The sequence below is a fragment of the Hibiscus syriacus genome, unplaced genomic scaffold (assembly GCF_006381635.1).
Source record: "Hibiscus syriacus cultivar Baekdansim isolate YM2019G1 unplaced genomic scaffold, ASM638163v2 tig00110183_pilon, whole genome shotgun sequence".
Taxonomy (NCBI): domain Eukaryota; kingdom Viridiplantae; phylum Streptophyta; class Magnoliopsida; order Malvales; family Malvaceae; genus Hibiscus; species Hibiscus syriacus.
This window is the reverse complement of record NW_024062614.1, coordinates 578287-594518: the sequence shown is the minus strand read 5'-3', so window position 1 is coordinate 594518 and position 16232 is coordinate 578287. Positions and strand designations below refer to the sequence as shown.

Genomic DNA, 16232 nt, shown 5'->3' with positions numbered 1-16232 from the left:
GGCTTTAAGGTCCCAAGGAACTGCCTTGAGTAAATCATGGGACTGCATATGGTGTATGTGTGGAGGCCAGTTATGTGGCTTATTTCATTATCACTCTTACGAGATTTTATTGGATCACGATCTTGATATTACTATTTACTGTTACAGATTTCTACTGGATATTGTATGGTATGATTTTGGAGTATGGAGGTTCAACTCTGATCAAGCTAGTAATTCCTTACGGACCTAAGGAGACTCTTGGGTAGCCCATAGGCCCCAAGGTATTCCCTTAGGGTGGCTCCTTTGCTATGTGCTTAGGGTAAGTCCTTATGGATGCAGTTTTGGGGAAACTGCATAAAGGTGTTCGGTTGGAGGATATTACTATGATTTTAAAATATGTTTTAAACCACTAACTTTTTTAAAGGATCTATATACACTACTCTGTTTTGTTGGAACACACTAGACATCCCATTCCGATCTCCCGAACTTGGTACTCTGAATGTTTCCTATGGACTGAAATATTCATGTCTTTACTTGAAGAAATATCAATAGGACCATAGCTCATCCCTAAAACCTATAGAATTTCTGAATCGATAAGGAAAGTTTTATGCTTGCCTATTATTTGCATGTCGTTCAGCATCACTTGGTAGTTATGTATTACTAAGCTTCCCAAAGCTCACTCTTTTACTATCCCTTTCAGGTTATAAGAATTGATCAAGTACAACTATCGACATCTGTAATGGGAGTTCTTTTGGCTTTGGTTGAAGAGTATGGTACGAGGGTAATTAGGGGGCATGAGGTCACATTTGATTTTTATACTGAGTCTGAAACTTGTATGATTTTAATTTTGTTTGTGATATATGAATGATTTTCTGAACTTTTATTTTAATTATAAATTGTTTTATGACTTTACTCGTTTTAACAGAAATTTTAAATTTTTTCGATATTTTTACTGTAGGTCGTTCTGATGGTCCTAATGTGACACATCGGATCGGATCACCTGTATTGATCTGTAGGTGTTACACTGCATGCATATATAATATAATGATAGATATAATATATATAGGACTTGAACTCTTAACACTTTATTTAAATAATTTAATGTCTCATCCCACTAGACCAAGTAATTATTGGTTGCTTCCTTTTGGTTTTTAATATGCTTTAATCACGTCTAAAATCTAGTTAAGAATTTCAAAATCAAATCAAACATTCTTAATCTCGAACTTGAATATATAAATATAATATTAGGTATAATATAACTTTTAAAATATTAATGACAAAAAATAATTTTATTTGAACATAATTGACTATTTATCCAGTTTACCATTTACATAAGTGGAATATATGTTACGTGTCAACCACCAGCCCCATCAATTTTACAGCCAGTACGCCACACAGAACCCTCTACATAATAACCCTCCACTCTGGCAACCACCAGTCTCATAAGCGACGCGTGCTGTCCACCTCTATCGCTCCGGATCTCCTTTTAGCACCAAAAAGACAAGGCCCAATCTAAAGTAAAAGCGCAGCCGATAGCTCTTCAATTCCTGCAATGTATATTTTAGGGTAAATTACGTATTTAGTATATAAATTATCAGTTTTATTTTGTTTAAGTATCTACACTTTTAATTTTTTCAAAATCATACTTAAGGTTTACTTTTTGTTTCATTTTAATACCTTTCGTTAAAATCTTAGCGCATTTAGTGCCTAAACTATCAATTTTGATCAATTTTAGTATCTAAATTTTTAAAATTTTCAAAACTTAAATATGATTTAGATACTAAACGTGTTTTGGTACCTAAACTTTCATTTTTCAAAACGTAACGATGAGTACTAAAATGAAATAAAAACTAAACTTTAGATATGATTTTGAAAAAAAATTGAAAGTTTAGGTACTAAAATAGATCAAAACTGATAGTTTAGGTACTACATGCATAATTTACCCAATTTTTTATTTTATTTTGGGTAAACTATGTGAATAGTCTCTTTTGTTTAGGGTCTGACCGAATTTGGTCATTAATTTAAAAATTAAGAGTAAATAGTCCCTCATATTATTGGTCCATCCGGTTTAAGTCTCTCTCTGCTATTAATTTTCGTTAGCTCCCTTTTGTTTACCTCCCTTTTATTTAAGTCTCTAACATTGTTGAGGGACTAAAGTTGAACGGGATTTAATGACTGAGGAACTAAAATCAAGTGGATCGATAACATTAGGGACTAAAATTAAAAGGATTGATAATGTTAGGGATCATTTCTCATTAATTTTTAAATTGATGACTGAAATAGGTCATACTGAAAATATGAGGACTATTCGCATATTTACCCTTTTATTTATGAACTTTTAATATTTTATTATTTAATTACTATTGAAATGAGGTTGCTTATTTATTTGGGGGGCGTCATTAATTCCTTTTACTGAATTAATTCAAAACAAAGGAATTTAAAATTTATTATTATTATTGTTATTATTATGAACGGGATCAAAGAGACGCTCAATTTCCCAATCATAATCGCCAAAACGACGACGCGTTTGCTATCGTTGAAGCTTGCAAGCCTTTCATCGTCCTCTCTCAGGCTTTTTAAAGCCGTGTTGTGGAAAGCCGCACGCGCCGTAGTGTTCTTGTCGATGGATGACATCTTCTCCTCGGAGGACGACGATCATCTCTTCGACCTGGATTACCATCCTTACGCTCGTAAGCGCCCTCTCTCTTCCCGCCTCGATTGCGACGAGTATGACGAGCCGGACGACGACGAAACCAATCGCAATAAACTCTACCTAGTTCCGTACAGGTCGTCTACTTTTGAAATTTTAAATTTTTGTAATCTTCTGTTTGGTTGCTGTGAAAAAAAAAGTGAAACGAAACCGAATGATTTAACTTATTCAAGGTTTTTGTCTGGTTAAAGTCAGTTGCATGATTCAGCATTTCACTTACTTTCATTAAAAAAAAATGCGATTCACTGTAGTTTCAGTGTTCTTTTCCGATTACAAGCTTCTTTCCTTTAATCTCAGGTGGTGGAGGGAGGCTCAGAGAAGTGTTTTCGACCAAATTGGAGGCATTTTGTACACTGTGTCATCCAACCATGGCTCTGGTGATTCTGAAATTGTACTGGACTTGAGGAAGGAGGAGAGTTTCACGAGTAGGGATAAGGTGGAAGGTGTCTCTGGCCGTGAATATGCTTTGGTTAATGAAGCATTGTGGCTGAGGACTCTTAAATGGTGAGATGAGTTTGTTTTGCAATGCTGTTTGGGTTTGATTTAGGTCTATATTAAACCCAGAGATGAATGGTTAGGCTTGTTTGATATTTCATTTATTCTTATAGTTTCATTGTTTGACCCTCCATTGTAGGTGTTCTTGATTTAGAGATAAACAAAAATACTATCTAGTTGAACTAGTTTAGATGATTTCTACTTTTCATCGACTGTTTTTTGGTATATGCCTGCCTTTGTATCACCAACAAGTACTTTTGTCTTGTTTTCTACTTTTCTATCGATGTTGGAGAATTTGCATCTGCTGACCGTTTTTAGAACTTGTTACCTTTGGTGTTGAAGGTGTTGATTTTATGCTCCTTTTAACTATTCATTTATTCTCCATTTTTAGGCACAATGACTCCAAAACATCGATAGAAGATGCTACATACAGTCATGTTTCTGAAGTTCAATCTCAAGAGTTGTTTCCTTTGCAAATAAGGCTTTCTTTTTCACCAGAAACAAATTTGTTGTTAGTGAAGATAAGTTTAAAGGTCATTTTCTTTTCCAGTCCCTTGTTATTAGTATATTTTTTTTCTGGAGTTTTGTTACTGAACTGTGTGATTTTGGTATGTGAATTACCGCTGCATGAAATCCATTTTCTTTCCTCTTTGATGTTGTTTTTTTTTCGGGGGGGGGGGGTGTTTGAAATTCCTCTTTCCTTTTCCTCTAAAAGGAAGAAATTAATTCTTAAGATTTTAGTCTCTTTGTTCTATGCTGGCAGTTGTCATCTTGAGATTGTTCCTTTTGCATAAATATTGATCGGTGGACCCATTTCCTGGCAGTTTGATGTGGTTTTGGTTGGTGAATATTCATTGCTATTAGTAAAATATGACGGGGACTGGATCTGGCTTTTTTTTTTTATAGGTCTTGACTCTTATCCTTGCTTTTTGAATATAGGGCTTTACTTCCAATATTTGACAGTTGTTTGTTTCAGGACAATGCGGTTGATCTTTATAGAAGAGCTTGCATTATTTTTAGTTCCCAGTCCGAGCCGGTAGGTTTTGCAATGAGTAAAAATGGTGCCATGTTTGGCGAAGGTAGTTCATGGTTTTTATTCATTGTTGTGCAGTTGCAGATTTGGGACTTCTCAGGGCAGACAAGCCAGTTTCTTACAAATGAAAGAATCAATTTGCCCAACATTTCTCCTAGAAAACCAGGGAAAGAGGTGTGACTAGTTGGTCTACTGTATTTGTACTTTTATCGACCTTACTGTTCCAATTTGTTGGTTTAATCTGCTTCTTTGTCATTTATCAAGATTTTTTTCCTAAAGCACAATTGTTAAAAAATTAAAATGATATAAAACATCTGATTCGTTGTCTTTTTACAGAGACTTTATACCTGTGGAAGGAAACTGGTTTTAGTAAATTAGAGACCCTTTCTGTGTGTATTTCCATGCCTGGCAGCCCTTCAAAAGCTTCATTTTCTACTCCCTTCGTATGCAGGTTCTTCTTGAATTGAATGTTCATGGGTTTTTTGTATCAACAAAAGAGTCCAATGAGAGATTGGCAGAATGGTCTAAGACAGAAAATAGCCCTGGCAAGAGTCGAGTCAAGATAAATAAGAGTAGTAACAGCCTTAGCTCTTATTCAACTCCAGATGGTGCATCACTCTTTGGTAGCAGTTATAGGGGCATTGGTCTATTGGGTTTGACAGGACTACAAAATCTTGGTAATACTTGTTTCATGAACAGTGCAATACAGTGTTTGGTTCATACACCACAGCTTGTTGACTACTTCCTTGGAGACTATCGGAAAGATATAAATCATGAAAACCCCCTGGGAATGAATGTATGATATTCCTTCTTTCATCCATGAAGTTTCTTTCTTCATATTCATTTACATTTTTTTTCTTCTCATAATTATCTCTTGCATGCTTAGGGTGAACTTGTTTTAGCATTTGGAGAACTGCTGCGGAAGCTATGGGCTCCAGGTGCAACTCCAGTGGCTCCAAGAATGTTCAAGTTCAAACTTTCTAAGTTTGCTCCCCAATTCAGTGGTTATAATCAGCATGATTCACAAGTTAGTAAAGTTACTTTGCTTATAAGAAATGTGGTTTCATTTCTATTTCCTTGTTTTCTTTTCTGTCAATTACTTACTGCCTGAGCAGTGTCTAAATTATGAAATTACTTAGTTTGATTACTAAATGTTCATTTTGGGTAATTCTAAAACGTTAACATCCCAGTTCCCCTCACATATTAAATAAATAACAAAGGAAGAGCATGTAGTGAGGGCTAAGTGTTTCTTGTTTCTCTGAAAAAGTGGAAGGAAAAGGTCTTGTTCCAAAATTAAGGGATATCCTAATTCTAGCTATATTTCTTTAATTTCGTGGTTCCTTTTCCTCTGCCAACAGTGAGTTATATTTTATGGTTGTGATGTAGGAATTTCTTGCTTTTCTACTGGATGGCCTTCATGAAGATTTGAATCGTGTAAAACACAAGCCATATATAGAAGCTAAGGATGCTGAGGCCTGTCCAGATAAAGAAGTGGCAGATGAATATTGGCAAAATCATTTGGCTCGCAATGATTCCATCATAGTTGACGTCTGCCAAGTGAGTCCATTGAAGTTTATGTTGTCTTATAACTGTTTAATTATTGGAGTTTATGGTATTCATGCTAAATATTATAAATTTTTCGAGTATTCTATAGTTAAAACTTTAAAGCTTCCTCAAATGGCTGTTCATTAGCACCAGAAATACTTCAAGTTTCAGCGTTTATTCTAATTAGTTTTTTAATGTTTGACATAACAATGAATCTTCATCTTGTTTTCTTATTTGTTTCTTGGAGTTTTTCTTGACTTGAACTTCCTTCTTTTTCATCGTGTCTTTTGTTTAATTCTAGGGTCAGTACCGATCAACTTTGGTTTGCCCCGTTTGCAAGAAGGTCTCCGTGACATTTGATCCATTTATGTACCTGACACTGCCATTACCTTCAACAACTATGCGGACAATGACTGTGACTGTTTTCAGCACTGATGGGATTGCATTGCCAATTCCATTTACTTTTACGGTTCCCAAGTGTGGGAGGCTGAAGGATCTCCTCGACAAATTAAGTGTGGCATGTTCTTTAAGAAGTGATGAAATCCTGCTTGTGGCTGAGGTATGCAGCTAGACTTTTCTTTTTCTATGATAGGGAGTAATGACTTACATCTCAGATGGCTTTTTTCCCTCAAGCATCTTGAGGCACTTTGAATGCTCTAAGTTACATAATTGGACTTTAGAACTGTAACTTAAAGTTGTTATTAAATTAACAGTCACAATGAATGTGGAGAGAGAAAAGTAGAGAGAGAGAGAGAGAAAAGTTGAAAGGGAAAATAGGTTCAGGCGAGGTCTGGAAGGCTTTTGTCGATAATCTAAGTAGGAGAGTTTCTCAGCGTGAGCTTAGAGATATTTTTTCGTCTCAGGGAACTGTGGAGAGAGTTTTCATCCCGAAAGAAACTAAAAACCCAAAATATAGATTTTCCACTTTCGCTTTTGTTCAGTTTGAGGAGAGCAATTGATATGTTAAATGATTCACTGATAGATGGGAGAAGGATTTCAGTTGGTGTTGCAAAATACAATGAAGTTCGTCCAAGGAATGTGGCCAAGAATAGTCCAGTTCAGTTGGGTCCAGTTTTGTTTACAGCAGGTCCTTCAAAGTTGAAAGAGGCTGATTTTTCCAGTAGGAGTGTTAGGGATGACAGATCGTACAAAGAGGCTTTACTGACTGAGGATATGAGGAACAATACTTTGGGGTATAGGGAGACACATTCTGTTGGGAATCAAAGGGAGAAAGCATTGAAGAATGTTATGGAAATGCATATTCCCTCTGAGAATCAGAATTGGGTCAAAAGATCTTTAACAGGGATTTTTAAGCTCTCTTTAGATATTAAGTCAGTTCAGGAGTTCTTCATTACTAATGGTTACGAAGTTCAGATTGTTGGTTGGGGTTATGTCCGTAATTCCTGTGTTATCATTTTCAAATCTCTCGAAGAGATGATGGAGGCATGGACAAAGAAGAGAGATGTAATAAACTTTTGTTTTGATAGATTAGCACCTTTACTGAATGAAGAAGGTGTTCCAATGGCTTATTGTCAGCTTGAGTTAAGTGGGGTTCCTCTGTTATGTTGGGATGAATCCTTCTTGGAACGATCTGCTGGGAGATGGGGAAGTATGGTAGAAATCCATGAGTCCACTAAGAACAGGGAGGATCTCTCGTCTGTGAGGATTCTTTTGCGAGTTGCAAGTCCTTTCGATGTTCCAGAATTCACTAATTTTGGATCCTATGGCAGATCGTATCGGATTAAGATCAAAGTTGGAGCGGGCTGGGAAGATGCAAATCCTTTTTTCAAATTTTTTCCGGTGATCGGTGCAGATGGGAAACAGTATGGCGAGTTGGGGTCTGAGGAAGGTAGAGTCAGGGAGAAGTCAGAATATGAGGAAAGTTCAGTCAAATCAGCAGAGATGTTCAGACAGAAGGTTGACTTGTGGAATGATGATGGTGTTTCTTTCGGCACAGCACAGTCTGATGGGGAAATGCACTTTCCAAGACTTTCTAAACATGGGAAAGGCATTAAAAGAGGGTTGTCAGGTGTTCAGAATGGTAGGAATACCATAGTAGGTGAGTTTGCAGGTTTGGGCATCAGAAATTCAAATATTTCGGCTAATGGGCCGGAGGCCCTATCTGTTGACAATGAGCTGACTGGATCGGAGGCTTCAAAGTTTTTTCCTTCTGGGCCAGGATATACAATTAACAAGTTTGGTAAACTGGTTAAAAACAGGGGAATTATATAGGCTAGCAGTGTTAAAAACAAGAATAAAGGGACCAGTTGCATTTCAGCTTCGTCTGCCAGTGTAGATATTGAGGTTCCTGATCCTAATTTTTCGCTGATAGTTCCTAAATCGAATTGTTTGAAGAGCCAGTTAAGAAATAAAGCGATGGTGGTGCATAGAAGCTCGCTATCCACAAAAAGTGAGCCTCTACAGAGAAGGAGAATGGCCAGTTACAGCAAAGTTTATAGAAGGAGGGAGAGAAAACATTGGCATGGGGAGATTCATAAGGAAATTAATGTTACAGAGGTTGTTCCAGTTCAAAAGAAAGTTTGTGATCAGGTCTGCACGCCAATACAAAAGATTTCTACAGCAGCAGAGCTTAATTCTCCAGGCAGAGAGGAGACAAATTTAGTAGAGAAAGCTGGGATTAGTAGTCTCGATGGAGAGCCAGAGGGTTGTGTTACGGACAGTCATTTGATTAATTCCAAATCAGGATTTTGCAAAAGAAGGGCAAGAAGATCATTGGTAAGAGAAGCTCTAGAACATGTTAATATTTTTACAGCCTCTTCTACAGAATTCTCAGAGCTTTTAGATGAAGCAGTAGCCACATGGCAAGTGAGTCAGATTTTGGGGGTCTCTTTTACTAAGGGGAAGGAAGCTTTTCTGGACAAAATAATTAAATTAGAACAGGGCTTGAATTTGGCCAGTTGAGTTGCCATAGTGGGGAAGTCAGGTTTTCAAGAAATTTTAATGAAAGACAAATTAGCAATAATTTCATGGAATGTTAGGGGCTTGGGGAAAAGAGAAAAACAGAAAGCAGTCCAGAGATTGGTCTCTAGCTCATATCCTTCTTTTCTTTGGTTACAAGAAACTAAAGTAGAGAAGGTTCAAAGGTCTTTTCTGAGAAGGAATGGACTGAATACTCTTCAGAGTGTTATTGAATCTCCAGCTATTGGTTCTTCAGGGGGCTTATTATGTTGTTGGGATGACAATGTGTTTGAGATGGAAAATCACTGCATTAACAGAAGATTCATTGCTGTTGTAGGGAAATTCAGGTTGCATCAAGTCAGAAGTGTCCTCATTAATGTTTATGGGCCTTCAGTGGAGGAAGAAAAAGAGAGTTTTTTTGAAGAACTCAGTGTGTTCATTTCTGGACAGAATCTGCCGGTTTGTGTTGGAGGAGATTTTAATGTTTACTTGTGTGAAGATGAGAAGGTGGGTAAAGCACATAATAGGTTCTCTATGAGGATTTTCTCTCAGTTTATTCAGTCTTTAGGTTTAATTAATCTGCCTTTGAATGGGGGGAAGGTTCACTTGGTGTAATAACCAAGATGATCCAACTTTTGTTAGATTGGACAGATTCTTGGTGGATGGTCAATTTTTAGCTACTTTTCCTGAGATTTCTCAGTCTCTTATTCCTAAATCCATTTCAGATCACAATGCTATTTTATTGAAAGATGAAGGTATTGATTGGGGGAAAAGACTGTTTAGACTCTTTAATTATCTGATGGAGGAAGACGGCTTTGAGGATATGGTCAGACATTCTATCACAGACTGTAAGAAGACTGGGAGAAAAGGTGGGATCTTAAGTATTTTGAAGAACTCTAAAGCTGCCATCAAGAAATGGTCAGGGAAGAAGAATCAATTTCCGGGAGTAGCAATATCAGATTTGGAAAAGAAAATTCAAAAGCTTGAGGAGGACGCCCAGCAGCTGAATAACAGCTCTGTTCAGGGGATTGCTAAAGAGCTTAGTGTTTGTAGAGCAGAGTTATGGAGACTTCACAGAATTGAGGAGCAGATTTGGCTTCAAAATTCTAGGAAGAAGTGGCTTAATGATGGGGACCGAAACACAAGATTCTTTCATACTTGTGCTTCAGTTAGGAGGAAACGAAATGCTCTGAATGCTTTAATTGTTGATGGGAATACTACTCACGATCCAACTGTTATCAAGGCCAAGGTCAAAGATCATTTTTTCAAAATTTATAATGATCTGTCTACTTTAGAAGTTGAAGATATTGGTTTGGTTTTTCCCAGAATTTCTTTCGAACAGAATATGCTTTTAGAGAAGGAGTTTTCCGAGGAGGAGGTTTGGGAAACTCTAAAGTCTTGTGATAGCAATAAAGCTCCGGGGCCCGACGGATTGAATTTGGGTTTTTTTAAAAGGTTTTGGTCTGTTCTTAAGGGGAATATTATGCAGTTTTTTCACAGATTTTTTGTGGGGAAAGAATGGGAACATGGTATTAACCATACTTTTATTACCCTTATTCCTAAGGAATCTAACATTGGAAGTCTTGATGATTATAGACCTATAAGCCTAGTAGGAGGAGTGTATAAGATATTATCCAAGTGTCTTTCAAGGAGGCTTAGAAGTTGTATAGGAGATCTTATAAGCCTGACTCAATTCGTTTTTATTCCCGGTCGACAAATTTTGGACTGCTCACTCATTGCTAACGAGGGTATTGATTATTGGAGGAAGAAAGGGCTAAAGGGTTGTGTGTTTAAAGTTGATTTCAAAAAGGCATACGATACGGTTGACTGGCCTATTTTGTTCAAGGTGATGGAAAAAATGGGTTTCGGTTTCACATGGATAAGTTGGATTAGGAGATGTGTTTCTACAGCTTCAATCTCAGTGTTAGTTAATGGGGTTCCATCCGAGGAGTTTCCAATGGCCAAGGGCCTTAGATAGGGATGTTCACTCTCGCCTTTACTTTTTAACCTAGTGGGGGAATTATTGAATCTTTTAATCCGAAGAGCTGTTTCGGAGGATTTATTTGCTGGTTTGACAGTTGGCAAGGAGGAGGGGTATTTTAATCTTTCACACTTGCAGTTTGCGGATGACTTAATTATTTTCTGTGGAGCTTTGAAGACTCAAATTATGAATGTGAAGAGGGTGCTTAGAGTATTTGAGGTTATGTCAGGGCTTCAACTAAACCTTAAGAAAAGCAGACTCTTCGGGATTAATATATCCCAACAGGAGGTTAAAACTTGGGCAGATTCTATCGGTTGTTTGGTGGGAAACTTCCCATCTAATTATCTAGGCCTCCCTCTAGGTGCTACTAGGAATTCCTCTGTTATCTGGGAACCAGTGGTACAGAATTTTCACTCTAAATTAGCAGGTTGGAAGGCTGCTACTCTTTCTTTAGCAGGGAGACTGGTTTTGATCAAATCCGTTCTGTCCTCACTACCTACGTATTTTTTGTCTATCTTCAAGATTTCAGCTTCTATCCTCAAGACTCTCAATTCTATTATGTCTAATTTTTTATGGGGAGGGAGCAATGGTATTAAGAAGATACACTGGGTTAAATGGGATGATGTCTGCAAATCAAAGACTGAGGGAGGCTTGGGAGTTCGGAATCTGATTTCTATGAACAGAGCATTGCTAGGGAAATGGTCTTGGAGGTTTGCAAATGAGAGAAATTCTGTTTGGAGGAATTTTATTTGTAGCAAATACAACATTGACTCTTCTAGATTATTGTTTGACAGCAATCAATCCTCCTGGTTGTGGAGATCAGTGGTTAATAACCATTTCAAACAAGACTCATTTGGTTGTAAGTTCCGTAGTTTGTGCAAGTTTTATGTCGGAAATGGTAAGCATGTTCGATTTTGGCAAGATAGCTGGGCTGCTGATTTTCCGTTTCAGATTCTATTTCCTAGACTGTTTTCACTGTCAACTAATAAATTCGGTAAACTTTGTGAGTTTGGGGAATTTCTTTCTTCGGGCTGGATTTGGGATGTTAAAGTTCGAAGAAATTTAAACGATTGGGAGCTTGAACAATGGTGCAATTTGGTGAGCATCATTTCTTCTTTCTCTCTATCTATTGATTCTAGCGATGGATTGATCTGGAAAGGCAGTGGGGATGGGGTTTATACAGTCGGTTCTTGTGTAAGAGTTGTGCTTCAATTTCAGAAGAGTCTCATTTCTGGAACAAGATTGTTTGGAGAGGATTGGTTCCCTCTAGAGTTGAAACATTAGTTTGGCAAATTGTGCTTCAAAAAATTGCAGTTAAATCCGAATTGGTTAAAAGAGGAGTTCAAGGTATTGAGGATGGCTTATGCCCTCTTTGTAAAATGGTTGAAGAATCTTCTTCGCATCTATTCTTCTCCTGTTCGGTTGCGTGGTCTTTGTGGAATAATTTATAATTTTTTGGAGATTTAGTTCTGTGTTTTCTGCAGAAGCAAAAAAATTTCTTCTTACTTGGGATGAGTTGAAATCTAATTCGGTAATTTGGACTTTCATTCCTGGGGCTGTTATTTGGACAATCTGGAAATTCAGGAATTACATAGTTTTTGAAGGGGGGAAGCTCGATCAGACTGAATTATTCTTCTTAACAAGAGTTAGGCTGGCCTCTTGGTATTTAGCAAAGAATAAGGATGTTTCTATTCCTAAGGACTCCTTAATCTCTGATCCTTCTATAGGGGATTCTTACTCGTCCTACAATTTCTTGAAGTCTTCCATAACCCCTTGGTTACCTCCCCCTACGGGTTTCATCAAGTTGAATGTGGATGCAGCAATTAGTTGTGATTGGGAAAAATCAGGTCTGGGTGGTCTTATGAGGGATCATTCTGGTGCAATCCTTGGTTCTTTTCAGGAACCGGATGGTTCTGGACCTCCAACATTGAAGGAACTTAAAGCTATCCAAAGGGGTATCTCTTTCTTTACCTTTGTCCTAGGGAGGGTTAAAGATAGGTTGATCATAGAGAGTGATAGCAGAGTTGCAGTAGACTGGATCAATAAGGTTGTCTCATGTCCAGCTGTTTATGGTTTCATTGTTAGAGATATTGTTGAGTGTCTTAAAACTGTCGGGGGGGTTGTTAGATGGATTGCAAGGACAGCTAATATGGATGCCGATGCTCTAGCAAAGGCTGGTATAGGTTGATTATTATGTTGTTGACTTCTATAGTTCGGTTTTAAGGCTCAAGAATTGTTGTAAGGGTTCTACTTGGATTTTTCTTTCCAAGGTTGTAATTCTTATTTTCTTCAATGAAATTATAAGGCACTCTTTTCCTCCTTCCGATGATTAAGAAGCTTCTTTACAAGTTCCATTAATCAAGAAGGAGGTTTTTAAAGAGACCTTCAAATCTTATAAAAAAAACAGTCACAATGAAGAAATAAATCTTTTGACTTTGCATGTGACTGGAAAGCTCAGAATTCTAGGTTTCTTTGGGATCATTCCTCTGCATCTTGCATATTGGTTCTCCATTCATCTTAAGGAGAGTTTAGGCCATGTAACTGTAAAGATCAATATTCTAGGTTTCTCTTGGATCATCCTTGTGGTCTTGCATATTGGTTCTCCATTTGTCTTTAGGAAAGTTTAGGCCATGTAATTTGAGTGCTTAGACCGTTTACTTTATATGACTCACTCATAGAAAAATCAGTTTTTTATTCTTGTTTTTACATGGACTGGACTACCATATTATGGGGTTTCACTTTTACCCCTCTTTGGTTTTCTTTATGAACACTAGCTTTTGAACTTATATGCAGATGTACAAGAACCAAATTTTCCGTTTACTGGATGACCCGTCTGATTCATTAGCCTTGATTAGAGATGATGACAGACTTGTCGCCTATCGCTTACCAAAAGTTAGTGAGACTTACCCCTTAGTTGTATTCTCACATCAGCAGCTGGAAAGGTATGTGTTCCCTTACCCCATATTGTCAAGATTCTTGTGGCATAGACTGTATTAGTTGGTTGGTTTGGCAAACAAGATGCTCTTAACCATACCAAATTTATTTTAGATTGAGCTCATCTTCTAGCTCATGTCCATTTATTGGAAAGATCACTGGAATTTTTGTTGTTATGTCACTTGTTGAAATTGGAAAATTCTGATAATTGTTTATCTACTCATGTAGTTTTTTATACGTTACCAGGTTGAATAGTTTTGGTGTGATGGCATCAAACTGGAAGCCATTTGGTGTTCCTCTTGTATCAAGGATGCAAAATCTTTCAAGTGGATTTGAGATCCGTAATCAGTTTCTAAAGTTACTTAGTCCATTTCTAATTTCAGTTGAAGATACATTAAATGATTATGATGGTGATGAGATAGGAAATACTGTTAGTGAAACTTCTAAGATGGAGGATATTATTAGCCCCTTAGTTTCGGATAGTGATACAGGTTCAGACAGTGTAGCAGAGAATGATTTTCATCTAAACACTGACTTCAAATTCTACTTGGTTGATAAAATGGATCCAGTAGAGATAAAGATGAATGACCCTGTACAAGTATCAAGATTTACCAAGCAGCTGGATGTGAGCGTTCACTGGCCAGATAAGATGATTGAAAAGTATGACACATGCCTTCTCAGTTCATTGCCTGAGGTTTTCAAGACCCAGCTGTTTACAAGGAGGCCTCAAGAATCCATTTCCTTGTATAGATGTCTGGAAGGTTTCTTGCAGGAGGAACCTTTAGGACCGGATGACATGTGGTTAGTCTGTCTTCCCCCCAATATATACTTTAGTTCATAGTATATATTCTTGATGAAGTAATCATATTCTTGTTGAATCTAATTATGAGTATTGTGATTGTATCTAGGTACTGCCCTAGGTGCAAGAAGCCTCAACAAGCCAACAAAAAGTTGGATCTTTGGAGATTGCCTGAGATTTTAGTTATTCATTTAAAGAGATTCTCGTATAGCCGATTTTTCAAGAACAAGTTAGAAACGTACGTGGACTTTCCAATTCATGATCTCGACCTCTCCAATTACATTTCCCCTACTGATGGCCAATTCTCCAATCGTTACCAATTATATGCAATAAGTAATCACTATGGAGGCATGGGAGGCGGTCATTATACTGCTTTTGTTGATGTAAGTGTTACATCTTTTCGATCTTATGTTTCATGAGATTTTGTTAGAATTTACTTCTTTCTGGTCTTACTATTTCACTGCCATGGATAGAATTTCTCTATTTGTGATTTTCTCATGTTAGAATTTCAAAAGCATGTACTAGTAATAGTAGTATCAACAAATGAAATAGGTTCTCACGTTTATTTAATGGCTTGGTATTTAGGTAGGTGACTGACTAGCCTGTTGAATGCCATTTTAAACATGGGGTATACAATTATAGGGGATTGTTCGTTTTAATCAATAACTAATGTGTGTTATGGTTAGTTTGAAATTCAGTTTTCCAAGAAAATTGGGCAACAAGTAGATATTGCCTCGGAATTTTCTTGAAATTGTTTCATGCTTATATGTCTTTTGTTCTTCTCAGTAAATTGTTTTAAGGCTTCTTTGGCATCTCTATTAATTTTTGAAATTCAGCATTATGTTATATCAAAAAGTTACAGAAATCAGATATTTTCTAGGCTCTAAAAGTAGAAATGAAAGGTTTGAAGATTTAGGGGCATCATACTTTAAATTGCTTATTACATATTCTTCTGCATGTTCCTGTGGACTTGACATCCTTATATATATTTCAACATTTGCAGCTCGGGCATGGAAGGTGGTACGAGTTCGACGATGACAGAGTTTTCCCGGTCAGTGAAGACAGAATCAAGACATCTGCTGCCTATGTTCTTTTCTATAGAAGAGTGAAGGAGGTGTAAGTTTACATAGTCAAATAGAAGCATTTCCCTTTCCATTGCCGGAACCAATGGTGCCGGCCAACCGAAGGAAGGTAATAGAGATTTTAATGAAAGGTTAAGGGGGCAATAAGAACGAGACTTTGTTTTGTTTACAGTCTAAAAAGTGAAATAGGAGATAAATACATGATCACAGGTTGTACAATTTCTGAATGCCTCAATTGAAAGAGGTAAGTTATTACAATGATCAAACATTTTCTTACATGTAGAGCTTAATCCGGAGAAAGATATGGTGCAATTCCATTTTTGTCGCAGATGGGGATGTAACCCTTCACCTAGTCCGTGTACATTGTTTTAATGGTTCTGATTCCAACGATGAAGCTCTGTGATTCACTCTGGTGTAAGTGCTTAGTTCATGGTGTCAAATATACCTTTTTTTTCTGGTTGTTTGTTCATTTTTGTGTATTCTTCATGTTCCTACTTATATCCGATTACATCAAATGAGTAATGGGCAGTACTACAAAAAAGAGAAAAAAAATTCTTTTTTTTCTGGTTTTTCTTGAAAGGTAAAGAATGATTATCTTAAGATACCAATCTCTGTTTTGCAACTAGGAGAATGATAACTGAAGCAGTCACCTTCGAGCCATGCAAGAACCTCTCGACTTGCTTCTTGCATTAGCTCAGCTAGTGCCTACCCAGTGACAAATTGCCTTCATTAAAGAAAGCTGTTGCCAATCCTGT

The 16232-nt window shown here is 37.1% G+C and overlaps 1 protein-coding gene across 2 annotated transcripts; it reads left to right on the top strand.

Annotated features, from left to right (window-relative positions):
• Positions 1–2430: 2430 nt before the first annotated feature.
• LOC120217120 (ubiquitin carboxyl-terminal hydrolase 8-like) lies at positions 2431–15864 on the top strand. 2 transcript variants are annotated; one of them, XM_039214335.1, is made up of 13 exons: positions 2431–2766; positions 2987–3193; positions 3576–3717; positions 4161–4220; positions 4296–4391; positions 4669–5013; positions 5104–5244; positions 5604–5774; positions 6064–6321; positions 13456–13604; positions 13843–14397; positions 14505–14778; positions 15399–15864. In XM_039214335.1, the coding sequence occupies exons 1-13, from the start codon at positions 2447–2449 to the stop codon at positions 15513–15515; spliced, it is 2835 nt and encodes a 944-aa protein (XP_039070266.1). In that variant the 5' UTR covers positions 2431–2446; the 3' UTR covers positions 15516–15864. The 2 variants fall into 2 exon arrangements, with proteins under 2 accessions (XP_039070266.1, XP_039070265.1); XM_039214334.1 differs by having other exon boundaries at positions 13456–13618; positions 13848–14397.
• Positions 15865–16232: the final 368 nt, after the last annotated feature.

Bases quoted from the DNA above. Each gene is read 5' to 3' on its own strand.
- LOC120217120 (XM_039214334.1), top strand. From the start codon at position 2,447: ATGAACGGGATCAAAGAGACGCTCAATTTCCCAATCATAATCGCCAAA. The intron at 5,775-6,063 runs GTGAGTCCATTG...GTTTAATTCTAG, and splicing joins TCATAGTTGACGTCTGCCAA to GGTCAGTACCGATCAACTTT. The intron at 14,779-15,398 runs GTAAGTGTTACA...CAACATTTGCAG, and splicing joins ATTATACTGCTTTTGTTGAT to CTCGGGCATGGAAGGTGGTA.